At 48.4% G+C, this 26131-nt stretch overlaps 2 protein-coding genes and 1 pseudogene across 3 annotated transcripts; all 3 read right to left on the bottom strand.

Moving 5' to 3' along the window:
* Positions 1-620: 620 nt before the first annotated feature.
* On the bottom strand, positions 621-13709 carry LOC120657058 (tyrosine--tRNA ligase 1, cytoplasmic-like). Its single transcript, XM_039935303.1, has 5 exons — positions 13333-13709; positions 13084-13176; positions 12844-13003; positions 10253-10536; positions 621-775 (listed from the first exon to the last, which is right to left on the bottom strand). Exons 1-5 carry the CDS (start codon positions 13455-13457, stop codon positions 727-729), a joined length of 711 nt encoding a protein of 236 aa, XP_039791237.1. The 5' UTR covers positions 13458-13709; the 3' UTR covers positions 621-726.
* A 1981-nt stretch (positions 13710-15690) lies between these two features.
* LOC120657057 (PHD finger protein At3g20280-like) lies at positions 15691-20394 on the bottom strand. Of its 2 annotated transcripts, none has more exons than XM_039935301.1 (5): positions 19757-20393; positions 18778-19066; positions 16639-18318; positions 16160-16318; positions 15691-15984 (listed from the first exon to the last, which is right to left on the bottom strand). In XM_039935301.1, exons 1-3 carry the CDS (start codon positions 20114-20116, stop codon positions 16676-16678), a joined length of 2292 nt encoding a protein of 763 aa, XP_039791235.1. In that variant the 5' UTR covers positions 20117-20393; the 3' UTR covers positions 15691-15984; positions 16160-16318; positions 16639-16675. The 2 variants fall into 2 exon arrangements, with proteins under 2 accessions (XP_039791235.1, XP_039791236.1); XM_039935302.1 differs by having other exon boundaries at positions 15743-15984; positions 18835-19066; positions 19757-20394.
* A 4146-nt stretch (positions 20395-24540) lies between these two features.
* LOC120654230 lies at positions 24541-25578 on the bottom strand (annotated as a pseudogene).
* Positions 25579-26131: the final 553 nt, after the last annotated feature.

Below are 26131 nucleotides of genomic sequence, written 5' to 3'. Positions count from 1 at the left end.
TGCCTGCAGAAGAGGAGGCATGGCTTTGGAGTCTGCCTGGGGCTCGATGGCTCTCCCGCATGACTGACCTGGTTTCAGAAGTGAAGCTTTAGGTCATGGTCATTCACAGGCAGTTAGGGGCATGTGTTCCTCTAAGAAACTGATGACGTGAGTGTGAGTGGTGTACTCAGGGTTTCTACCCTTTCTTCTTCTTTAATACTATCATACACAACTTTATTGTGTGTTTCATAAAAGATACCAAGCAAAGTGGCAAGTACCTTTACTCTTTGTCACTTTGTGTACTCGAGAGCTCTTATATCAAAAGGTTCGAGGTAAATTTATGTCGGGTTTCTTATTTAAAAAAAAAGATGCAACCAACAGAATATATATAACCAGGGTTAGAATCAAACAGGTAAAGTGTGCCGCTAGTAAACAAACCTTGTCATCTTCCATGAAGATAGCCCATGCTTGGATGCCTCCTATTCTCCCTTGCAGGGTATTGTAATAAATTAGGAAGCCTATCTGTAATTTGAGTCAAGGATCTGCATTCTGAGTATGTTTTGGTGCATGTCCTGTTCTCTGTGCAAAGTGTCTTGACATGAAAGTACCACCATTCAAGCACCAAATAGGCAAATACCAAAAGTACAAGCATACATAATGAATTGGAACAATAAAAAAGTGTAAAGATACTGTGCAAAACAGCAATTGGCATGCACTTCCTTTTGATATGTTTACAATATTGTTTAGCTAATAAGTTGACATCATGCTGATCCATTCCCAACAGCCATATGTCTGCCTGCAGTTCAGAATGTTTTTGTACATTACAAGATTGTAGGCTTTAGCGAAGTTCATTACAAAAACCTACAGATATCATGTAAAAATAGAAGCATATTCCAACACCTTCCTTTACTTGATATGTCAAAGAATTTGTTGCGCAAACTTTCACAACAACAACCATTCTAATGAAACTGAACAACTACACAATCTGCACTTCAAACCAAGAGAAAGATAAGTTATGTGATATTGATATGGTGGATGGATTGGTAAGTGTAGGTTAGGCAATGCCCGCCCTCCGAGGAGGCTTTGGGATTGTTTTGATCCTAATCTGTTGCTTGCTTTATTGATAAGGCCGGACTCCTTTATATAGAGCCGGAAGGGTACAGAGTACAAGTCCTTGTTTAACTCTAACTAACACAAATCCAAACCGAATAGATTACAAATTAACTAAAAATCACACATCTGCAGCCGTGGCCTCCTTCTTCTTGTGCCGCTGGTATGTGCGCCCAACAAAGGCGTCCACAACACTTCCGCCCTCCTTTCGAAACAGCTCGTCCTCGAGCTGGAATGTCGAGTAGTGCTCCTTGAATTGCTCCAACGGCTCCCAAGTCGCTTCATAAACAGCACGACCAACCCATTGAACAGAAAGTTCCCAGTCACCACGGTTGAGGCGTGCACGAATGACCTTGGCCGGTGTAGGAACTGCACGGCCATGCACGATAGGAGGGAGTGGCACTATCTCCGTTGAAGGATCACCCTGATGCTTCTTGAGGAACACCACATGAAAGACATCATGAATACGAGTCTTGGCTGGAAGACGTAGACGATAAGCGACATCACCAATGTGTTCCAATACTTGGAACGGACCATAAAACCTTGGAGCCAGCTTGCTGTTGGTGTTGTCGGTTATACCGGCGGCCGAACGGTGATGGAGGCGAAGCCAAGCCCAGTTGCCGACTGTGAGCTCCATGTCGCGGCGAGAACGATCAGCCCCAACCTTCATGTAATCCTGGGCTTGGAGGAGACGGTCACGAACATCAGCGAGGAAGACGTCTCGCTCCTGCAATTGGTGGTCCAAAGCCACCACTCGAGCCAGACCCGGCCTGTAGGACGCCAACGTGGGTGGCGAGCGGCCGTAAACGACCTCAAACGGCGTTGTCTGCAGAGCCGTGTGGTAAGATGAATTGTAGCAATATTCCGCCCATGGCAGCCACCTGAGCCATTGTTTGGGGCGATCTCCTGCTAAACACCAAAGGTAGACGCCCAGCACTCTATTGGTGACCTCCGATTGGCCATCCATCTGCGGATGGAATGCCGAACTCAGCCTCAACTTGACGCCGGCAAGCTTGAAGAGCTCGCTCCAGAACGAGCTTGTGAACACCGGATCCCGATCGCTCACGATGGAACATGGGAATCCATGCAACCGGACAATGTTGTCGAAGAACGCCTGGGCGACAGAGATGGCGGTGTAAGGATGTCCAAGCGCGATGAAGTGGGCGTACTTGGAGAAGCGATCGACGACAGTGAGGACGACGGACTTGCCGCTGATCCTCGGAAAGCCCTCGACGAAATCCATAGCGATGTCAGCCCACACCGAGTGCAGAACGTCGAGCGGCTGGAGGAGCCCCGTAGGATGCAAGTGCTCCGTCTTGTTGCGCTGGCAAGTAGTGCAGCTCTTGACGAGTGTGGGTTGTAGAACGATGCAACTCCCGTACCTTGCGCGACGCGTGTGGGTTGTAGAACGACGCCCGCAAGCGGACGAGAGTCTTCTGCGCGCCCTCATGGCCGGTGCCATGCGCCTGGTGAAGGAGCGCCGGCCACAAGGTCGACTCGTCGGGGACGAAGATGCGGCCGCGGTGCATGACAAAACCGTCAGCCATCGACCATGCAGCGCCTGTTGTACCGTCTTGAATTTCTTGGCACTTGGCGATGATGTTGGGGAGCTGCTCGGACTCACGACGGAAGTCGTCGAAGAGGGCGAACTCTGGCCGAGATGTGGCGATGGCGTGGACGGCCAACTCATCGCCCTCGTCCCTCCTGGACAGGGAGTCAGCCGATGCGTTTTGGCGACCCGGCCGGAACTGCACCTCGAATGTGTAGCCGAACAGCTTGCTCACCCATGTATGCTGGGGAATTGTGGAGAGCCGCTGGCCCAGGAGATACTTGAGGCTGCAATGGTCAGTTCGAACGACGAAAGGGCGAGTCCACAGATATGGACGCCAATGCCTCACAGCCTGCACAAGACCAATCAATTCACGTTCATATGCAGCAAGCTTAGTGTGGCGCGCAGCGACAGCCTTGCTGAAGAAGGCAATGGGGCCGTTGAGCTGGTGAAGGACGGCCCCAAAGCCGGTACCGGAGGCGTCGCAGTCCACCACAAATTCTTTGGTGAAATCGGGCAGCTGGAGGACTGGCCCCGTGGTGAGCGCCCTCTTCAGATCTGAGAAGGCGTCAGTGGCCGCCTGGGTCCACACGAACGCGTCCCTCTTGAGCAAGGCGGTGAGGGGAGCCGCGATAACGCCGTAGTTGTGGATGAACTTGCGATAGTATCCCGTGAGGCCGAGAAAGCCCCGCAATGCCTTCAGGGACGTGGGCAGCGGCCACGCCTGAACAGCTGCCACCTTTGACTGATCCATGGCGATGCCGGAACCCGTCACGATATGGCCCAGATAGGCCATGCTTTGTTCGGCGAAGGAGCACTTGGACCGTTTGAGCACCAGGCCGTGCTCACGCTGCGTCGAGAAAACAGCGCGGATGTGCTGAAGATGTTCGCTCCATGTCTTGCTGTAGATCAAAATGTCATCGAAGAAGACAAGAACGAACCGTCGCAGGTAGGGACGAAGTACCTCGTTCATCAATGCTTGGAACGTTGATGGCGCGTTGGTGAGGCCGAATGGCATCACCAAAAACTCGAAGTGGCCGTGGTGGGTACGGAACGCCATCTTCGCGATGTCGTCAGGGTGCATGCGAACCTGGTGGTATCCGCTGCGGAGGTCGAGCTTCGTGAAGAAGGCGGCGCCGTGGAATTCGTCGAGTAGCTCGTCGACAACTGAAATCGGGAACATGTCCCAAACTGTGGCGCCGTTGAGGGCGCGATAGTCCACGCAGAAGCGCCACATGTTGTCCTTCTTCCGAACCAACAACACCGGGGAGGAGAACGCCGATGTACTCGGCCGAATAATGCCTTGTCGAAGCATGTCGGCGCATTGGCGTTCGATCTCATCTTTGAGGAGCTGCGGGTAACGATATGGCCGCACGGCAACTGGCGACGTCCCGGGCAGCAGATGGATGCGGTGGTCCAAGCTACGGCTTGGCGGCAGTGTCGTAGGTGGCTCGAACAGGTCGCTGAAGGCGTCGAGCAGCAGCTGAAGGAGATCCTGAAGGCCGGCCGCCACAAGGCACCTGACGGATGGTGCGCCCAGACCGGCCCAACGGACCCGTCGCCGGCCATGCCAGAACGCCATGTCGAGTCGTCCCAGATCCCATGTGCTGGGGCCAAGGGTGCGCAGCAAGTGGTAACCGAGTACCAGCTCGTAGCCCTCCAGCGGGATGACGTGGATGTCGATGTGGAACATCTCCTGGCCGATCGTCACCGGGACGGCCTTGCAGATGCCCGAGGAGGCGAGGGCATCGCCATTGGCCACCTTGACACGGATGCCGGGAGTTCGCTGCGGGGAGAGACCCAGTCGCACGGCCGTAGCTATGGCCATGAATGAGTGAGTCGACCCAGAGTCGACTAGGGCCGTGACGTCCTTGCCGGCTGAAGCGTCCCCTCATGAGAGAAGACTTAAAAGGGATACAATATCAGTCCCAGAAGGCTGATAACACTTTTATTACATCAGATGGTACATCACCGTACAACTCTACGCGGAAGTGGGCAGTGAAGCGCCACTATCGCGAGGATAACAACTAACACCCACACAACGATATTAACTACGAAGAGGGGGTCATCAGAGTCTTGCGCCATACGGAACTTCCTGCGGGTGACCCTATCCACAGGCAAGGTTGGGTGCAGGACGGAACCATTACTCAACGTCTTCGGGAACGAAGTCTGGATCTTCCTCTGTAAAAATTAAGAATGGGGTGAGTACAAACGTACTCAGCAAGTCCAACCACACCCACGGAGGGGGTATAAACAAAATATAATTCACAGAGTAAATCAAGGATGAGGCTAGGGTTTTATTTGCGGAAAGCAAATTTTGATGCAGGGGTTCATTTAAAAGAAAGGATTTTCAAAGCAAGTTTTATTGTACCAAGTAACACGTAGTGTTGATCCACACAGGATCCAAGTTTTAAGTTGCTACCGGACTCCTCATCCGCCGTAGCACACGACACAACTGCCGGACACTTCTCCCAAAACAACTCACGCCAACCCGTCCATTCCCAGAAGAAACACTAGTTATGTGACCACACCGTAACTCGCCCAGTACCGTGGGCACGGCTATTCGAATAGATTTTAAATCTGCAGAGGTGTGCAACTTTACCCACAAGCGGGGTACCACAACTCGATCACCGTAGTGTCGGTGCAGATCCCAACAAAGCTATTACCCACCTTAGCTAGACCTGACTAGCCATCACGGGATCCACCAAGGGGTCATTGACCTATCAGAGAGGTTGTAACCGGGGCATAAGTCACACAGAGCTAATCCATTCTCCTTGATCACCCGTTGCTCTCAGCTCTCCTGATGGCTATCAGACTAACTAGTGGGGTTTATGCTAAGCCGTTGCCCATACAACGGTCGAGTGGTTTGCACAATAGTGGAGTTAGGTGAGATGACACACCAACTCGGTCCTTAATTGTGACAAGATGGATATCTCCCTTTCTTGCTCTGCCACACAGGCACGAGCACACCGTTTGGCAAATCACACAGAAGTGCCATCCATCCTGTCTAAACTTATCTTTCGAAAATTCAACATTTTTCCCTTCCCACACACTCACGCATTTTCCTTTTATAAAACAAGTTGTATCGTGTTTAAAGTCCTAAGCGCTCTAGCTGCGATTAACATCCAAACAAATCACATTCAGACATTAATCTAGGTGGTCAAGGAATGGTTATAACAAATCAAGGGGTGGCTATCCAACCATGTTTTCAGCAGGCAAAATATATGCAGTTTTATAAAACAGGCCAACAGGTTGTGTTTATAAAAACTAGGACAAAACATGCATCAAAGGGCGGGATTGAACTTGCCGTCTTCGAAGCCTTCCGGGAAGTCCTGCTCGAGGTACTGTCCTTCGGGTTCGGGGTCGCGGAACTGATCCTCGTTCGCTTGTTCGCAGTACTGCTCGTCGACGGGTTCTCCCTCATTCACACCGTGATCTACGACGCGTACAAACAAACACACAATCAAGAAAAAGAAATAAAAGTTCTATCGTTGAGCTCGAATCGGAAACAATTAAGATATGGAGATAGGAGTAATATTTTTGGGCGGTTTCCTAATGGCATGGCCAAAACTATGTTAGGATTGGCGTGATAAAGTTTCAGGTCGATCGGAGATTGTTTTGCGCATGAAATGATAAGTTAACGGGGTGTTTAGGGTCTAAACAAGGGTCCAGGGACTTGTTTGTAAATAGTGAAAGGACCTGATTAGAAATCTGGGGAATGTTTGGGTTATTCTAGGAAAGGGTAGGGTTTTGTTTATAAATATGTTTATATGGTGGAGGGTTTATTTAGGAATATAATAAAGGATAGGGCTTAATTTGCAAAAGGCCAAAGGTTGGAAGGCTTCCTAAACAAATAGAATAGAGGGGAGGGGGTTTTGAGCATATTTGCCCTCCTCTCTTTCCTCCCGACCGAAGAACAGGGGAGGGAGGGGCGGCTCGCTGGCGGCGGCCTGGGCCGGCGGCTCGGGGCGCGAGGGCGGCTCTGGAATGAGGGAAAAGAGAGAGGGAGGAGGGAGGATCCGATCCCGGCCGTGGCTTGGGCCGGGGTGGTCCGAGGCGGCCCGGCCACGAGGGTGGGTGGCGGTGAGCGGCGGCGGCCGTGGTGGCGCCACTGCGGAGCTCGGTGGCGGCCAAGGGGAAGGGGGAAAGTGAGAGGGGCCAAGAGGGTCCTATCCCTACCTTGGCTCGAGCTGGGGCGTGGCAAGAAGATGGGGCGACGGCGGCCACGGCGGCTCTGGGTGGCGGCGCAGCAAGGCCGGAGAGGAGGGGCACGGGGGCGGCATGGCTCGTGGTGGTGGTTGTGGAGCTCGGGGGCCTTTTTATAGCCGAGGAAAGGCAGTGGGGAGGGCTGAGCGCGTCGGGTGGCCGGCGGGTGTGCGTTCTGAGCGGCGCTAGCGGCGAGGCGGGACGGGACGTGTCGCACGCGTCGGCGCGCGTGGGACGCAGGCGCATACCGCGCGCGGGGAGTGAGCGGCGGCGAGCTGCTGCGGCTGCGCGCGGGAGGGCGAGGTCGGGGAGCCGGGGCCGTGCGTGCGCTGGCCGAGCGGCGCTCGGGAGCGTGCGGGAGGAGAGGGAGGAGGGAGAGAGAATTAAGGGAGGAGGAGAAAGAAAAAGAAAGGAAAAAAGGAAAATGGAAAAAGGGAAAAGAAAAGAAAAAGAAAAAGAGAGGAAGAGAAAGAGAGAGAGCGCGATTGTGCTCCGGCGGCGATTGCGGCCCCGGTCGGCCACGCGCAGCGGTCGTGTGTGCGCGCGGAATGAGGGCCACAGAGAAATGGGTCGGGGATTGGAAATCGGGTGGCGGGACAGAGAAAGGATTCCGGGAATTAGGGTTCAGGGTAGAAGATTTTTGAGCTCAACGATGAAAGACTTCGAAAATTATATTTAGCGTGTGATTTAACGGGGTGAATTTTCCGGGACGTTACACCGGCGATGGTGGTGGTGAGCTGCATCATGTCCGCGTCGCCGATGCCGGTCAGCGCGTTCAGGGAGATCGTGGCGTCGAACTCGTCGTCGGAGGCGTCCTCCACGAAACCATCCGCGGGAGGCTCTTCATCCATGAGCTCGATCATGTAGACACCGCGCCCCTTGCACACCTTGTTGTGCTCCCTGGAGTACTTCTCAGGGCAATTGAATCAGAGGCCCTTGGAGCGTCGGTCATCCATCTCCTCCGGTGATAGTCTGCGAAAACGACCATTAGGAGGGGCGACGCCGCTATCAACCGCGGCTGCCGGGGATGGGGGCGCCGGCTTGGGCGCCTGAGGGAGTTGTCGCGATGCAATAGGGACGCGCGGAGGGGCACTGGAGGAGGTCGGCTTGGAGTCGCTCCCGAGTGTCGCTACGCGCCGCTCATAGGCCCGTGCAAGGTTCATGGCGTCTTCCAGGGTAGCCGGGCACTGCATCTCGACGTCGATGCCGAGAGTGCCGCCGAGCCCAGCGGTGAAGAGGGCCACCTGCTGCGCTTCGGTGACGTCGTCGCAACGCGCTAGGAGAGTCAGGAACTGGTCCTGGAAGTCCTCGACGGTGCCGGTGCGATGGAGTTGCGCCAGTTCGCCTAGAGGATTGCTGCGGATGGGCGGGCCGAAACGACGGCTGACCAGGTCGACGAAATCCGGCCATGTTGGGATGCCGCGATTGCGCTCCAGGCGGAAGTACCAGCGCTGTGCAGTGTCGGACATGTAGAAGGATGCCGTCCACACCTTGTCCGTCTCCGGCGTGCGATATGCACGGAAGAACTGCTCGCACTTGTGGAGCCATGGCGCCGGGTCCTCCTTGCCGTTGTACTCCGGAAAACACAGTTTGTGCGTGATCGGTGCCAAGGGTTGCGACGCCAACGGTGGACGGGAGGACGAGGAGACGTCCTGCAGCTGGAGATCCAGGGCCTTGGTCTGCAGCCGATTGACGGCCACGTTGAGGGTGGAGTATTGGCCCTTGATCTGTTGGATGGCGGAGGCTTGGTCTTCCGCCAGCTTCAGCAAGTTGTCAAGCTTGGTGGAGAGATCGGCGTCCGCGGTGCCTGGAGGGGCGGCTGCGGCAACGAGGAGCACGGCGGCGCGAGCGAAACGAGTGAGGTCTAGGGCACAGGATCGTAGATGAAACCTGATACCAGATGATATGGTGGATGGATTGGTAAGTGTAGGTTAGGCAATGCCCGCCCTCCGAGGAGGCTCTGGGATTGTTTTGATTCTAATCTGTTGCTTGCTTTATTGATAAGGCCGGACTCCTTTATATAGAGCCGGAAGGGTACAGAGTACAAGTCCTTGTTTAACTCTAACTAACACAAATCCAAACCGAATAGATTACAAATTAACTAAAAATCACACATCTGCAGCCATGGCCTTCTTCTTGCGCCGCTGGTATGTGCGCCCAACAAAGGCGTCCACAACAGATATATATTCATATGTTAAACAGGCCTTGTGCAAGAAGTAATGAGGTGCAAGATCAAAGGGAAGCAAACAGGGTTGGACCACATGGTTTGTGACTCCATATTAACAGAACTACACTAATTGCTTCCTTCCTTTCTCCCTGCTAAGTTTAAAGCATGGCTATAGCCATCCCTTCCACTAAGATTATCCTCTCTCTCTCAAATTTTTGCATGTGTAGCGTGTGAAGTAGAGCAAGTATATTAAGAAGGGAACATATCTGGTGGAAACCACAACCTTCGTAAAAACCCATGCAAACCACGGCAAAAAAAAATCGTCTAAATTCACCAAAAATACACATGTAGATGATATGATGATACACAACCTTGCAAAATATCTTGTCCAAACTCGACTTTGTTTGTGAGATATAAAAATAACAAATTTCAAGCCAGAAAGCTGTCCAGATAGTTTGTTAGAAATTTGTTATTTTTATATCTCACAAACGAAGTTGAGCCAGAAATTTGTTATTTGAAATTTACATGGTTGTGATTTTAATCTGGTGAAGATAAGGTCTAACAAGATGATGATTGAGCCAATATCAATAGCTTTACTAAACAGACAATCCAAGCAACATATTGTCGTTATCTCTCCTTCCTAAACAGACCATCCAAGCAACATATTGTTGTTATCTCTCCTTCGGTCCTTCCCAAAAAAGACCATCCAAGCAATATATTGTTGTTATCTCTGCTTCCAGAGGATCTATTCCACTTATGAGCAGTTTAGTAAGGACTGAGACTCAATCCCATGCTGTGAAAATCCTGTCAGGACCTTTTCTACACACTAACAAATCTTCGACTGCAGAGTTTATTAGTACTCTTAAAAATTTATATTGTTTCATTATGTTGAAGGTTGAAGCACTTGGTTCCCTCTGGTTTGGCCAACTATGTTTTATCGTTCATTAGTCCCTTCATTTGCAAACAGGGGTAGCAATGAACAAACATACTACAATGGATATATTATTCAATATAAACATACCTTCTGAAATAATATGCCAGCAGACTGCAGGCAAGGGTGAAACATCTCAGCCACAGTTAGTTGTCCCATCGTAAATGGGTCTCTACTACTACAATATCTGATAAGTAAACAGAAATGAAAGGATGTGCATGTTTGAATGATCCACCATTCAATGCTCAAATCATAAGGCTCTTCAGTGAAATAAACCTCGAAAACTCAAAATGATTAAACAAGAATATACCTTCTAATTCTACGCACACTATTCTTCCTTGCAATATCCATGACAAGTGGCCAGTATTCATCGCCATGTTGACTTATTTCATCTGACAACCAGACTAGCTCAACTTCATCAAGAGCCATGCCAGTTGCTTTCCACATCTCAATATTGTACCTGCCAATAGTCCGCATCTTATTTAGATTACCACCAATCTCACTGTTCATCTGGGCAAACCAGTCTGCCATTAGGATTTTAACTTTGAAACCAGATTTAACCATTTTGTTAATACTGAGTGTCTTCATGATCCCCTGTAGAACAAGAACGGATCCATGCAAAACTAGTGAATCTCGCATTACAGAGTTGAACAATTTGCATATGTCAGCATTAATTTAAATAGAATAGTGGCACCATATCAAGTGTTAAAACAGTAGAAATGAGCAATGAATGAACCAAATAGTGCAGTAATGAAAGACAAATTTTACGCTAACATATAATAGATTTGCTTCAACCCATGAACCAACAACAGCATCAGCACAAGACCTCTTGCCCAGAAAGCTAATGTCATCAGGAATACATACATAAATGAAAGAACAGTATAATTACAGCTAATTAAATTTCACTTAAGTATAACAAATATCAATAGTTCAGGGAAATCCCACCCTAGCTGTATCGCTCCTTTTATTTTTGCATGGTATTTATAGTATAGTAGTGTATACTAACAGACAATAGAGCACCTGGTTCTTGAAACTTTTAATAAGCAGGATAGCATGCAATGAAAAAGTTTTTTTTTCTAGAACTGGATTTATTAGGTCAGTCAAATCCTAAATACAGGTACCTATTCATTTCCTAGATGGTGTCCAAGGAAAGGTATTCAATTGGACAATAATTTTACAACAAGGTGGCCGACTCTCCCCACTGCTCTTGGTTCGGAAAGTTTATTCTACAGGATTTATTTTTAAAAAAATGCATCTTGGATTGATTTCCCTTGCCCATGGACGTGAAACTTCATTCTTTCATCTTCTGAAATGTTGATGTCTGGATAGTAAGAGAGCATCTCCAAATAAGTTATTGCTTATCAAAGCAAGTTTGCAAGTATTTTTCCGATTTACAGGTTTGCGTAGATAATTCCAGATATCTCCGTCCCTCCTATCTTACTGCTGTGTAGTATGAATCTACTTACTGACTGATTAGATGCAAAGATGAATCTTTTTCATTCACATTGGACTGGAACTCACTATTGACAGCCAAAGTTAAGAGGGAATGCTTCTCCCATCTTGTGGACAAATTACAGCCTAGGCTAATCTGCGTATAACAACAAGATGCCTCTGGAAAGTAGATAAACAATGGGCACTTCTATTTCTTCTCAGCCTGTTTTGTTAATGTACACATTTCAGCTTGGTGGATTTGTTTTGTAATACCCCAGCCCATTGGTGTTCCAGTTTCAACCCATTGTGGCCCATCTGTCTTGTTCTTGTGGAATTAGTCCCACCTTGGTAGTCTAAAAGTAGGTTCAGACCAACTTATAAGCCTTCGTCTTCCAAATGTAGCACCTTAGTGCTTTTACACGGGGTGCTATGCATATGAAAGGCCTGTTCCATGTGAAGAGCTGATCCGTAAGCAGAAACGCGGGGTGTTACACTTTGCAGAACCAAAAGTTACTTGTGAATTCTTTTGAAAATGATAAAAATATATTCCATGGGCAAGCTGATGGTACTATAAGAATTGAGTCTGACTCCTCAAAGTAAAATAGGTTCAATTTGGTGGAACCATGGAAGCATGTTCTCAAGAAGCTGCAATTTTGAAGCGCATAAAGCGAACGGGTGCCTAGCCGGATTGGTTAGGTGGCCTCAAGTAGCACTCCTCATGTCCTAAGTTCGACTCCCGATGGGAGCGGATTTCAGACTGGGGTTAAAAAAATCCCATCGCCTGCCACAACGCCAAATCACGAAAGGAAGGTCCCGGCCCACACTCACACGGGTAACAGCACCCCCATGTAAGGGTGGGGCGGGGGTTCGGGGGTTTTCTTGGCCTGCGTGAGAAGTCTTCTCTTATTCAATGCTTGGGGGTTTCTTCCCCCCACAGGCCGAGTTTTTTTTTTTTTAAGCGCATAAATAATTGGCATGTATTTATTGCCTGTTACTCCTTTGTGCTAAAGCACAACCACAACCATTGATTAGCCATCGCACAAAGAACAACTGTCTTTTCTGAATATTTCGGTAATAGAAATGTTGTAGAATCCTAACAATAATTGTAAGCCACCACATGTTTTTCTACGAGACACAATTTAACTTTACAACTGAATCCAAAGGATGTACAAAAGTAAAATTGCAGAGTTCTTTTGGATTGTTCTGCAACCCAAATGATTGTACACTTAGGCAACTTTTCATAAAACTTCAAGTCATTATTGATGATGTTGCAGTGCATTGAGACATATTTATGCAGAAAGAGAATTACTTTTAGCTACACTACAGACTAATGAGCACATCCACATAAAAGCTAAGCCCATAATTCCTTAACAGCACTAAAAAATGCCAGGTATGAATCACATATTCCAATGTAACTATCAGTTTCAATAAGTAACATTTAAGAATGCTACCAAAAAAGTGCTCCTATACCTGAGAAATGTGCATCCAGGGGGAGGGATCACACCAAACATAACAAATGGGGGCCAGTTTCTTCTTTAGCAGTAACTTGAGCTCAAGGTCGTTGACACGATCCTCCCCAATGCTCTTCAGTGTTGCAAACCTCTGATCAAAACACACGTCAACTGTATCCCTGAATGTAAACTCCAAATTTAGCATGCTAACATTACAAAGATTAGGGCACGATTAACGTTTAGAAGTGAGCAAGGTTACCTATTAGAATCGACGGAAGCAAACGCTGAATTCTCCATGTTGATATTATTAGTCTGCTTGCTCCGGCTCCGGTTCAGCATTGGCGGAGCTCCTCTGTAGCAATTAGCAAAGTAATTAGGTTGCAGTTCAAAAAACCACGAGACTTAACATGACTTTCGAACTCATTCATCTCTTCTATCTAACCTCGAGATTCGACCGACCCTGCTGGCGAATCTGTTACAATCAAAGAAGCAAAGCGACAGATCTTACCCGCTATTATTTTGAAGCGGGTGCAGTTCTTCGGGGAACTTTTCCGGTTCCGACGGCCTGCTGTGGAGGCGACGAAGCTGCGGTGGCATGTGGGAGCGGCGGACATATGCGGCGTTCGCTTCCATGCTTTGCTCGCAAGGCCGAACACCCGCTCTAGCATTGCAAATCTAGAGGCGAGGTCGGAGCCTCCGCGCCTGCTTTCGTCGACGTCGATCGGCCTCCGCCGCCCGGGGTTTGGCCGTTTGGGTCAGGGCCGGTTATTGCTTTCTATTTTCTATTTTCTATTGCAAAAATATAAGGATAAAACGATGCGGTCCCGTAACAAAGACGGCTTGTAATAAATCCTCCTGCATTCCTGCTGCTTTGCAGGAGGAACAAACGGCACCTCCTTTCAAAAAAAAAAGAAAAAAACGAAAAGAACAAGAAGCACCTTTTAATTTCCGATGAAAAAAAAAACAACTGGGAAGGCTAATCCACTAGAATTCTCTTTTTTTTTTCCCTTAACGCCTATCAGTCGTTGCCCTGCCTGTGTGGACAGCTTTACTTCTTCTTTTTTCCCTTAACATCTATCAGCCGTTGGCAGGGATGGATAACGAGCCGGCCGGCCGGCTCGGCTGGCTGTTATCCTAACGAGTTAGCTCGGCCCGGCTCGGCTCGTTAATGAAACGAGGGAAAAAAAACCTAGCTCGGCTCGGCTCGTTTCAGCTTGCGATCCAGTTCGGTTAGCTCGCGAGTTGAAACATGAAACATGATCAAATATTCATATATCCATGAACATATAATATCAGGTCCATCTCAGTTTAAATTAAACCAAAAAATATGCATCTCAGCTTAAATTAAACCAAAAAAATATGCAACAGTTGAACAACCACATAAATTTGATTCCATACATGAGTATATGATAATCCATCAATCGATGTCCATGTTGGAGCGAGGGAAGCGCTGGGGTAGGGGTGGGGGACGGCGGCCAGGCGATGCGACCAAGGCAGCAGCCAGAAGGTAGGAGGTGTGGGGTCCGAGGGTTTGGGGATCGAAGGGAGTCTAGGATTAGGTAATTGGGTTTGGCGGTGAGTGGGCTTGTTGGGGCCATATTGTTTGGGCCTGCTAGTGCGTGCAGCTCATTAGGCTCACGAGCAGCTCGCGAGCAACTCGAGCCAACTCGTAATCGTAATATTAACGAGCAAATAATGCTGCTCGGTTCATTAGTAAATTGTAATGAGCCGAGCCGAGCTAGCTACGAGTCGAGCGAGCTAACGAGTTACGAACATTTTATCCAGCCCTAGCTGTTGCCTGCCTGTGTGGACAGCATTCTAAAACGTCCAGCTTCTTCGCCAATGGCAATCATCTACCCTTTTCCCATTCCCCTTCCTCCGCAGTGTATGGCATCTGAGGGTGTGCTAGGATTTAGCCACCTCATGGTTGCTATCTTAGCAAAATTCAATCTAGTGTATAGCATCAGTATTGCACCTCACCTATGGATTAAGCTGGACCCACAAGCTAGAGTCTTCCTCTCTCTCCTCTAGCACCGGGTGCTTGGATAGGATAACGATGCTAGCAATTATTAAACTAGCACATTCACTCCAATGTATAGCACTCTCCTTTCTTATTTCTCTCTCTTCCTAGCACCACCTTAGCATATACTCCCACCACCTTAGCATATACTCTCTCCGTTTCAAATAATAGGTCGCTTGACTTTTTCTATCCTAAGTTTGGTCACTCGTCTTGTTCAAAAATTTGTGCAAAATATCATCTTTTTTTTTTGTTATGGCTTACTTTATCAATATGAATTCTTCAAGAATGACTTAAGTCATTATGTTTGCACAAATTTTTTAAATAAAATGAGTGGTTAAACTTGAGATTAAAAAAACCAAACGATCTATTATTTGGAACAGAGAGAGTACATTGGAGCTCACCTGGTATCGAGCGGTATAAGCGAGGGAACCGTGCGATGGCGAGGCAGAGGTAAAAAGCATGCTCGAACCATATTCAAAAGCTATTGTGATAATTTAGACCTCGATGTCAGCCGGGAGGAGATTACTTCCGAGGAACTTCCATTCCAGAGTTTGGCGCGCCAACAAACCGGCTAGTAGTGCTTCGCCTCAACAATTCTCGCTAACACTGGTCTAAAATACAATTATGTTGAAAGTATGGCGGCCATTCTGTTCGCCAGCATTGCAGCACACGCTCTGGTTACCCTCATCCTGACGCGGAAGGTTAACGGCCTAGCGCTCGAAAGTTTGCGCCCATCCGATTGAAGCCCTTCCGAGTTGAAAAACAAACATCCCGAGCAAACCTTTCCCATTCTCTACACATGCATATCTAGCAACCTGACAGAACGGAACAACATTGGACGGCTAATGGACGAATTAGCAGCTCAATGATCATAATTTGTAGGGTATACGGTACCATATTGGTAACTAACCCAAGGCGATGGCGAAGGCAAGTATCATTATTGTGACATGATAATTCAATCCTCACTCAGCTAAACCCTATCTAATTACAAGACTACAGATAAGCAAGGGACAAACAGATGAGAAAATGGAATTAAATAGTTAGGAACTCAAGATTGTCAATCTACATAAAGTACAACATCAAGAGGTCATGTTTCCTGTGTTCTAGGCTTCTATAGCTACACCAGGAGGTAGTAGTTACCTACAGAGTTACAAGTAAGCCTCATGTCAGCAGGAATGTAAATATTTTTAAAAAGATATGGTCAAACTACTAAATATGAAAGAAAATAAGAAATGACTGGGGAGCATGTTTCCAAGGATACTAACTTTTAAAAGAGGTTATCTTTAAAAAAATGAGGTACAGGCTAGGGACATACCCCCTGGAAAAATGGTTGGCGGTGGCTAAATGTATAATGTCATCCAAGAGAATGCAGAGAACACAGTTGATCATGACGCTGGTATCATCCAAGAGAATGCAGAGAACATAGTTGATCATGACGCTGGTAAAATTAATGGTAGATTCGGCATAGTTCCATCTGACAAAACATTAAATATAAAAGGTCAGATACAAATGTTAATTCAGAAAGGTATGGTTTCAGTTTCCGGAGTTTGCACAAAAACTTGGACCGACGTCAATAAATATGGGTCATTGAAGATCTCCTTAGTATACTTGTACTATGACTCTATGAGTTCAAATACGCTGAAGTTAGAGCAGCTCAGAACTACAAGAATTATTTTCAAATATGTTAGTTTAAGAGTCACTATCAATCCTAAACCAAAGACTAAAAGAACTCTAGAGAGTTTTAATTTTGACTGGCATAAAGATTTGTAACAACTGGTTTGATTAGAAACACACCTGAAAAAAGAAAATTGGACGCAACCTGCTACTGGATCTAGTTTGCTTCTTTTGCTTCTGTGTTGCAACCCACAGCTTCATTTTCACTAGTACATGAAGTTTCATCCTTAGGGTATATGATGCCATTTGAAGCTATTTTTTGGGTAGAAACACAATCTGAGACTATATTACAACCTAATTTGTCTTTATATGGTTCTCCATTGGGAGGTTGTTTCACTGCATTTTCAGTTGAACCATTCGAATGCTGTGTTTGATCTGTTGGTATTCCAGCATTAGCAGGGACATCTGTATCACCAATTGAAGAGGTCTTCTCTGACTGGGACATGTCTTCAGCAACAATATTGCTGCTTTGATCTGCTGGTGGTCCATTGTCGGTACTCATTTCCATATCTTGGATCCTATGTGGATCAGAGGCTGGATCAATCTGGAGCTTTTCTTCAATAGTAACAATGTTGCTTTGCTGTACAGGTATTCCAGTATTGATAGTCATTTTCACATCATTGATTGTGAGTGCCTCAGAAGTTGCTTCAATGGGGAGCTTTTCTCCAGTAGCGAAGTTTCTTCCTTGATCTGTTGATGTTCCAGTGTTGGTAGTCGTCTCCTCATCTTTCACTTTGTCAGTCATGGGGGTTGCTTGTGCCCTGGGCTTTTCTTCAGTAGCAACAATCTTAGTTTGTTCAACAGATGTTCTACTACTATCAACCAATTCCTCATCCCTGCTCACAGGGGGCTCAAAGTTTGCTTCAGACTTGATTTTTGCTTCAGCACCAGACATTTCTGCGGTTGGCTCACTATTCATGGTATCATTTGCTGAACCCGCAGAGTTCAAAGATGAACCACTTCTCAACCTTAGAGGGGATTTCACATCAGGCTGTGTCATACTACTGCCCTGCTGACCAGTTCCTTCCTTTCCATTAGAGGAAGTTTCAGCTTTAACAGTATTTACTATTGGAGGTCTCAAGGTAGAAGCTAATTGTGATTGTGAACCAGCCGCCATGGCACCCAGTGCCAATACATTTATGTTGTGTATCGTGCTGCCACCTTGTGTGGAGATTGGCTTCATAAGATTTCCATTTGCAGCCAACTTTTGGTGATTCTCCTTTGCAGCCATGTTTTCTGCTGATCCCTGCAAAGAAACTTGTGCTCCACTACCAGGTGGTGCAGCCTTTGATGCAACAACAGTTCTTGTAACCTTGCCATACTTTGGTGGCAGGGGTTTGCCTTTACTCTGTGTCAGGCATGCTGAACAATGCCACTCAGCTTTAGGAACACCCTTATTACCATACTGCTGAAGGCATTTCAAGTGTACTCCCCTCTCACAGGCATCACAAACAAGTAAACTGTCTGTATCAGTGATAGCAACTTTGCATATTTGACAGCTCAAGCGAGAATGCATGTACTCAGTTGATGGTGGAGTCCAACTAGGATGATTCGTAGGTTGGTGCAGAAACTGTTGAACAGACTTTGCAATCTCATTGTGGTTGACAAAAGTAGGTTTTGGTGGAATAAATGCCACACCTTGTGTAGCATGATGCCCCACAACACTATTACCGGTTGCAGCTTGAACTGCCACTGGCTTTGTGTCCTGGTTTTTCAACAACGGATTGGAACTCTGTACAGCATTTACATTGGGCCTAGCAGATGTATCTAGAGTAGACTTGTTTGGGTGGACAACAGTGGCTGCAGAAGTAAGCAATGCACAAATAAGTTTCTGAGCAAAGCTGATAAAAAGGAAACCATCCTTTCTATAATCAGGGATATTATACATATAAAATAAACTACCCCTTGTATGTGAAAGAGAATGTAATAATAACAGTTTGATCAAGTAAGCATGATTTCTCAAAGCAAGAGTGTTCAGAAAAAGAAAGATAGAAATGCTACTGTAAAATAGTTTCACAAGTTTATATTAACCACAGTGACTGTCATACAACTGCTGCATTTTAGGTTATGTCATTTGTGCGTTCCTGAACAATACACTAAACTTTGTGCAGTTGAAGGATTTACTTGTGAGATAATATCCAAAAGCAGTCAACATGCATCAAGTTTGGGCAACACCTCCACTGTGTGCTAAATTCAGAGGACCATTGACATTTTTGTCCAATTTAAGGTGTGACGGACCAGTATGGGGTAGAGCAAAACCTGAGGAGTTGGCAACTGGTTTGACAGGTGATGATCCTGGTGGCTTGAAGATAACACCTGAGGAGTTGGCAACTGGTTTGACAGGAGATGATCCTGGCGGCTTCAAGATAACAGGGGATGTCGAGGTTAATGGGGCAGTAGCAGCTACAGCTACAACTTGTGGGTTCCTAGGAACTCCAACACCAAACTTGGAAGCCCCATTTAAACTATGGAACTCGGACATTCCACTGACGACCGTTTGAGTTGCGCTAACTGTTGGTTGGACTGGAGCTTCCTTGACTTCCTCCATCTGTATGTAAGCAAATAAATGAAATAGTCAAATGGTGCAAATATATAGTGCTTTGCACACGGGCCATATGTAACCAGATTGAACTCATCATCTCAAAACTGGTTAGACAATTCCATAATAATTAGGTAACATAATAGTTTGTGACTAATTTTAAAGTAAAAAATGGAGACAGTTCATAACCAAAAACCCATATTAAACCACCTAAGCTAATATAAGTCATGTCAACACAATAATAAATTATTTCAGAGAGATCTATGAAAACAAATAGCAATCTTAATGCGTGCAAGCAAGGGGTGACACTGAAGACACAGACATGCTGATTCTACAACAAGCAACATAAAGCTAAACATTTGCCCAAGTGCATTCACGCAAAGTAAATATATGCAATACTCCAGTAGCAAATAAAATGTGTTGAACTAGAATACGACAAGCATAACAAAGCATATCGATACACAAGCAGTGGTCCAAGAAATCCCTCAGAATCAACTATTCGGTAACATATCATTCAGATGCTATAGCTTATGCCGTGCAAGCAGGCTACGAACTAATACAGTTCAATAGTCGCACGAGCGTTCTCACATCGCAATAATCACCAATTGTTCAGATTTTTTTCGCAGATCATACCAGCTCACCACCACAAGGCTATTAAACAGGGCGGGAACGGGTCGAGAGTAGACAGAGTTGGCAAACCTTGCGCTTAGTAAGCATGAGCCTATCGGCGATGGATGCCTTGGGCGGGCGGAACCCCATGGCGGCGGGGTCCTTGGCGCGGTTGAGCCCGAGATCCTCGACGACCGCGCGCACCGCCTCCGCCGGGAACAGATCCTTGGGCCGCACTGCCCCCTCGGCGACGGCGGCAGCCAGCCTCTCCCGCGCTTCGGCCGCGAGCGCCCGCTCCGCCGCCGTGGGCTCCCTCCCGCCCCGCACCTCCCCGGCCGCGGCCAGCACCATCACGATCTCCGCCACCCGCCTCAGCCCCGCGACTTCATCGCCGCGCCGCCGCTTCCCCGCGGGCGACGTTGCTGGCGCGGCGGCGGCGGCGTCCCCCATCGCCGAGGGGGGACGCGAAACCCTAGGGGGGGAGGGGATAGGGCCGGGCCCGGCCGGCGGCGCCTCCGGACGGTACGAGGCCGCGCAGGAAGCGGAAGCTGCGGGGAATTCAAATGTCCCCCCGCTTTGGCGCTCAATTACGCGGGAAGGTAAAGGATGGCGGTGAGATGCGCGAAGCGGAGGGGGGAGACGAGACGAAGGGGAGAGGGGGATTAGTCGCAGCGCAGGTGGGAGTAGAACGCAGGGCAGCAGAGCACGGGGGGTTCTCTTCTTTTCTCTTTTTTTTTTTCCTCTCGCCGATTTATTGAGCGGAGGGAGTCGGGGGTTGGGTTGGTGGGTGGATGGACGGCGGGGATGAGGCGGACGGGACAGAGTTGGGTTTCTCGGCCTGCGTGATGCAGAAGAGACTGGGCCGGGCAGGTGGATGACGGAAGCAAGCTGGGCTGCTAAAAGATATACAGCCTGGGCTTTGTCGGAATTATCCAGGTTGCGCACGTCATCCTGGTCCTCTAGAATACAAAATTTTGTTTTTACATGAGCCTGTGCTATAGTCATATAGATACTTTTTCTATTTTATTTATATATTGTATTAGATTTATCATTCATTAAACTTCACTAATTTTGACCGACTTCATAAAAAATACAGCAACAACTATGTTATCCAATCCATGTACTATCAACATAAATTTCATGGTGAGTTCAATATAACAAATTTGGTATTATAAATGTTATTATTTTTTCTATAGGTTTGATTAAAGTTTACCAAATTTAACTTAGAATAAATCCAATACGATATTTAAATAAAAATAGAGTAAGCAGCAGATATGGTATTAAAGTTTTTTACCTAAAGATGTTCGTATCAATTCACCCAGCACAGTTCTCTCCGAACCCTATCTTGGTGGGAGCACAAAATATTTCGCATTCGGAGATAGCTGCAACAAATATATAAAACACATCTAAAATGCATGTATCTTACACTTCATAATCGACCATCTAATCACCTCAACCTCATTGTACACCGCACAATCTTTTACCAGGCGCTAGATGCCATCCTGTTAACTACACTCCTCTCATGCCACCTTGCACCCACACCCCACCTCGACATGTTCGGCTTCTTCACCACCACCACCATCGCTGGTAATCAACGCGTTTCCAATGCCCTGTACCCTTCCAGGGACAAAGGTACGTATAGTAATTCGGGGGTGTAAATGCACCCCTAAAAAATAAAATAACAGTGAGTATAACTATATTTGACACCTCCTCCAATGATTCAACTCTATATATCCATAAAGCAAGCATATCCCCTTCTAATTTGCTATTTTGGCAACCTGTTGCCTTCAGAATTCTCACCTTCGGTACCCGCACGTCTACTCAAGATGCTATTGTCACGGCATCAAGGTACCTTTTTGCAGGCCGATGATGCGGCGGCTCACACAAAAAGAGTGGGAGAGATAAAGTACAAGAGTGGGAGAGATAAAGTTTAAGAATCAAAATGGAGGTGCTCATATGCAAGATACGATGCTCCAGGTTTGGGAATAAAGGGGCAAGCTTGATTGCCCTAGGATTTAGTATAAAGGGTGGACGATTAGATGATGTGTTGAGGTATCCGGTCAAACCGGCTAAGAGGTTTTGTTTGTCATTTGGGTAGGGACAAGAAAAGGGTTTTGTTTGTTCCCCCAATTGCATGATCAATCCGTAAATTTCTTCATTTCCCGTTGGACTGAAATTCTCGTATCACTCTAGCTACCATTTTTGGACCATTTATCCTCGTCCAATCATCCATCAAGGAGATTACAATAAATTAACTCTAGTTCACATTTCCAACTCTAAAATCGATTTTCTTTCTATGACTGTATGGCATTTTCAATTACATTAAAGTGATTACAAAATTAACTTGGAGTTTTGGCCATCTACTCTCTTTTTTTGAAAGTTATTTGGCCATCTTCTCTCAACTCCGGAACTCACCATCACCAGGTTATAGTTGTATATTCCTTTCACGCTCAGAGATCACTGCAAGCAGGGGCGGCCGCACTTTTTGTTTTTTTAACCTTTTTAGTGAAATATATCCACATTTGAACCTTTTGATAAACGAATTGTGTTTTTGTACCCTAAGGATCGGCGCCATGATCCATGGCGCCGAGCTTCTTTTCGTCGCATCAGACGTGGCGGTGATCTGGTGCTGACATGTACAATACCTCAGCGCCGTGTTAAGATCCATGGATTTGAATTAAAGATACAACAAATATTATTTCTAAATTTTGTTCAACAACACATCTGTGGTGCAGCTGGTTAAGAAACTTGTCTCCTAGCCGTGTGTTTGGTTGGAGGTGCGGAGCGAACCTGGTTGGAGTCGACCTATTTTTGGTCTGTTTGGATGAGGGGCAAAGCGAGCGGAGCGGCTCCAGGAGAGGATATTCCCGCAAGATGCGGGTTCGCTCCGCCCGTCGAATTTCGAGGGACGGAGCTGTGACACCCCGGCCCAGGGCTTAATAGGATTAATAGGATACTCATATCAACAAGTTACAACTTCTTTTCCGGAAGCCGATCTCCAAAGAACTCCGAGGTTAAGCGTGCTTAGCCCGGAGCAATTTGGGGATGGGTGACCGACCGGGAAGTTCTTCCCTGGTGCGCACGAGTGAGGACAAAGTGTGCAGAAAAGACTGGTGTTGGTCTGTGAGGACAGTCTATGTCCTAGAAAGCAGCCAGATGTAAGCGGGCCCGGCCTCGGGGAGGCGGGACGTTACAAAATGGTATCAGAGCCGACTCTCGCAGTTTCACGGGCACGTACGGGCGTAAGTGCGGAGGCATGAGTATGGGCGCGTGGGGGCGCAGATGCTACCGGCATGTGCACGGGCGCGTGGCGAGTCAGTGCGCGGGCATCTGGGATGCGCCGTTGGCACTGGACGCACGGCACATGGCACAGGGACCGTTGGTACTGGACGCACGGACGTGGCACATGGGCAACTGGCACTGGACGTACGGGACGTGGCCAAGAGAGGACGTTCCTGGCTTGGGATTGACCGACGAGGACGTCGGTCTCTTAAGGGGGTGAGCATGTGACACCCCGGCCCTGGACTTAATAGGATTAATAGGATACTCATATCTACAAGTTGCAACTTCTTTTCCGGAAGCCGATCTCCAAAGAACTCCGAGGTTAAGCGTGCTTGGCCCGGAGCAATTTGGGGATGGGTGACCGACCGGGAAGTTCTTCCCTGGTGCGCACGAGTGAGGACAAAGTGTGCAGAAAAGACTGGTGTTGGTTTGTGAGGACAGTCTATGTCCTAGAAAGCAGTTAGATATAAGCGGGCCCGGCCTCGGGGAGGCGGGACGTTACAGGAGCGAACCCGGACGGGTTCCGTCGGCGTCCGTCTCGTCCATCTCGTCGTCCTCGTCTCGACCTCGTTCCGTGCCGCCCGTCGTCGTCCTCGTTCCGCGCCGCCCGTCCTCGGCCCGACCCGCGGCGGCTCGCGCCCACGGCGGAGCTCGCCCGTGGCGGCTCGCGCCCGGCCAGGGAGGGGAGGGAGAAGGGGGAGGAGCAGGGGCCACCAGATCTGGCCGCTCCGCTGTGTCGAGAAGGCCGCCCCACCAGCCGGACCTCCGTGCAGGCCGCGCCTCCTCCATGACGCGGAGCAATGCCTCCCGCTCGGCGGCGGAGGGTGGTAGGGCGGGGCAGAGACCGGGAACGAACCGAGGAAGAAGAAGAGTCCAGATAATGACCGGTGGGACCCACCAAGCAGTAGCTCACGGTGTTAAATGAACCATCCATCCTCTCTTTTTCATCCCTCCAACCAAACAAAAAATGGGATCAATCCAACCCCGACCCTAAATACAAACCAAACATGATAGAGATTGGAGCCAATCCCAAAACAAGGGTTGGAGCCGATCCATCCAATCTAGTCCCACAACCAAACACACGGTAGGTAGCAGGGCTGGGTTTGAGGGATATGTTTGGCATGATTTAACGTTATGTTTTTTGCACTGTTGCTCGGCTGTGTCTCCTCCCAAACCGTTGCTCGGCTGTGTCTCCTCCGTAACGGTGCAACGCAAAACGTAATTGTTTTTTGCATTCCTTTTAACTGCAAAGGAATTATTCAGCAAAAAAAATAGATAAAAATGCAATACGAGGACTCAAACCTGGGTCTGCTAAGTAATAACTAAGGGACTTAAACAACTGAGCTACGAGGACGGTTGTGTAAATTATAGAGAGAAGCCAATTTTTTTCAGAACCAATCGATAGTAAGATCCACTATGCCGAGCTCGGCACCACAGATCCTCGGCGCCAAGATCTGTGGTGCCGAAGTGGTGCCACATCGCCTCCACATCGCCTGCCACGCTAAATCGGGTTGCAAAGCTCGGCGCCATGACTTATGGCGCCAAGACGTGTTATATTAGCGCCATAGATCATGGCGCCAACTCCTAAGATCTAAAAACGTAATTCGTTTTTTCAAAGATCCAAATGTACAAATCTTTCACTAAAAAGGTTAAAATGCAAAAAATGTGCCGCAAGTCTGCATACTGTATACTATACAACCACAAAATACATGTACAGATGAGTACGTATCACACTTGGTATTCTACCGTCACTAAACGCCTCCTTGTACCGAGTAACACTAACCCTGCTCGCTACACGCCTACACTCCCCCGAGAAACCACCCCCAGCATGTTCCGCTCCTCCTCACTTCCTCCTCCACCGCCACCGGCGGCGGCATCGGCGGCTCTGCGGCGCCCCAGATCCCTTCGAGGACCTGCTCCAGGCTCGCCGGCACGTCTGCGCCTCGGGCGCCGCGACCACGGCGTCGAACACCTCCTGCAGGCCGACGACGCGGCGGCTCACGGCACGCCGCGCGTCCCGCACAGCCGGGTAGCGCCCCGGCACGGCGTCGAGGCGCAGCAGCGCGGCCATGAGCGCCTCCGAGAACCGGGCCCGCTCGCGGTCGTCGCCGCGGACGGCGTCCACGGTCTCCTGCCGCCGGAGCAGCCGCTCCAGCCGCGTCGCCTCGGCGTCGGCCGCGTGCACGGCCGCGACATGCCTCCGGACCTGGTGCCCACGGACCTGGTGCCCACAGAAGGCCGCCTGGATCTTGGTGGCCGCCGTCGCGTCAGGCGGCGGCCCCTCCTCCCGAGTCCCCTCCTCCGAAGGGGACGTGATGGGGATTTGCACGGTGGTCTTTGGCTTGTTGGTCGGCTTGGGGTTGGAATCGACGGCGGCGAAGACGAATTGAGAGGTGGAGGCGTAGTGGTAGGATCCCATGGCGACCTGGGACTGGGCGCAGCTTTGGAGAGTGCGCTCTCTCTGCAGCTTGTGCAGTTTGCTTTGGCCGATATCAGGAATCGTCGAGTGCATAGTGACGCAGTCGAGATCCACGGCGCCGCCTGTTCCTTTCCCTCAGTCCTGAGGTCATGATGTGCTTTTCCGCACCTGCATTTTCTTCTTTCAGTGGCTGCTCTGCGCAGACCAGGGAACCTGTGGCAGAACCGCCTAAATTATCCCGGCTCAAGTGCGCAGGCCATCACCAATAAGGCAACATTAGCCTAAACGCACTTCAAACGGAACAATTCTTGGTCTGTCGGGTAACGTCCCGATACAACCACCGATTCTCGGATCGAACAAGCATACCCCGCACGAAGGCGAGTCCGGAGATATTACAACCACAATCTTTTACATCACAGGCATAAACGTTATTACAAACTGGTTCTAAAACATTAATACAAGACCAAACGTAGTAAAACAGTTATACAAACCATAACTTAAGTTCAGAGTTTAAAACAGCGGAAGATAAAAACACGACGGCTACGACACGTCGCAAAAGGACACCAGGCTAGCCCAAGCATGGTATCACTCGTCAAGGTCATTACCGGTCGAAGACGTATCCCATTCTACGGACCAGCCAGGAGGCAACGAGCAAGGATAGGTCAAGCTAGCGATCTGATCCTCAAAACTCATACCTGAAAAAGGGTTTCAACAGCAAGACTGAGTATTCTAATACTCAGCAAGACTTAACCGTCAACGGGTAT

This window comes from Panicum virgatum, chromosome 1N (assembly GCF_016808335.1).
Source record: "Panicum virgatum strain AP13 chromosome 1N, P.virgatum_v5, whole genome shotgun sequence".
NCBI classification, from domain to species: Eukaryota; Viridiplantae; Streptophyta; class Magnoliopsida; order Poales; family Poaceae; genus Panicum; species Panicum virgatum.
The sequence above is the reverse complement of the archived record's forward strand: the minus strand, read 5'-3'. Positions and strand labels throughout refer to the sequence as shown.

Excerpts from the sequence above, each read along its gene's own strand:
- LOC120657058 (XM_039935303.1), bottom strand. The coding sequence starts at position 13,457 with ATGGAAGCGAACGCCGCATATGTCCGCCGCTCCCACATGCCACCGCAG. Across the intron at positions 13,177-13,332 it reads CCGCTTCAAAATAATAGCGG|AGGAGCTCCGCCAATGCTGA; the intron begins GTAAGATCTGTC and ends TAATTGCTACAG. Across the intron at positions 13,004-13,083 it reads GCTTCCGTCGATTCTAATAG|GGATACAGTTGACGTGTGTT; the intron begins GTAACCTTGCTC and ends GTTTACATTCAG.
- LOC120657057 (XM_039935301.1), bottom strand. The coding sequence starts at position 20,116 with ATGGGGGACGCCGCCGCCGCCGCGCCAGCAACGTCGCCCGCGGGGAAG. Across the intron at positions 19,067-19,756 it reads TCATGCTTACTAAGCGCAAG|ATGGAGGAAGTCAAGGAAGC; the intron begins GTTTGCCAACTC and ends GCTTACATACAG. Across the intron at positions 18,319-18,777 it reads ACCAGTTGCCAACTCCTCAG|CCACTGTTGTCCACCCAAAC; the intron begins GTTTTGCTCTAC and ends TTACTTCTGCAG.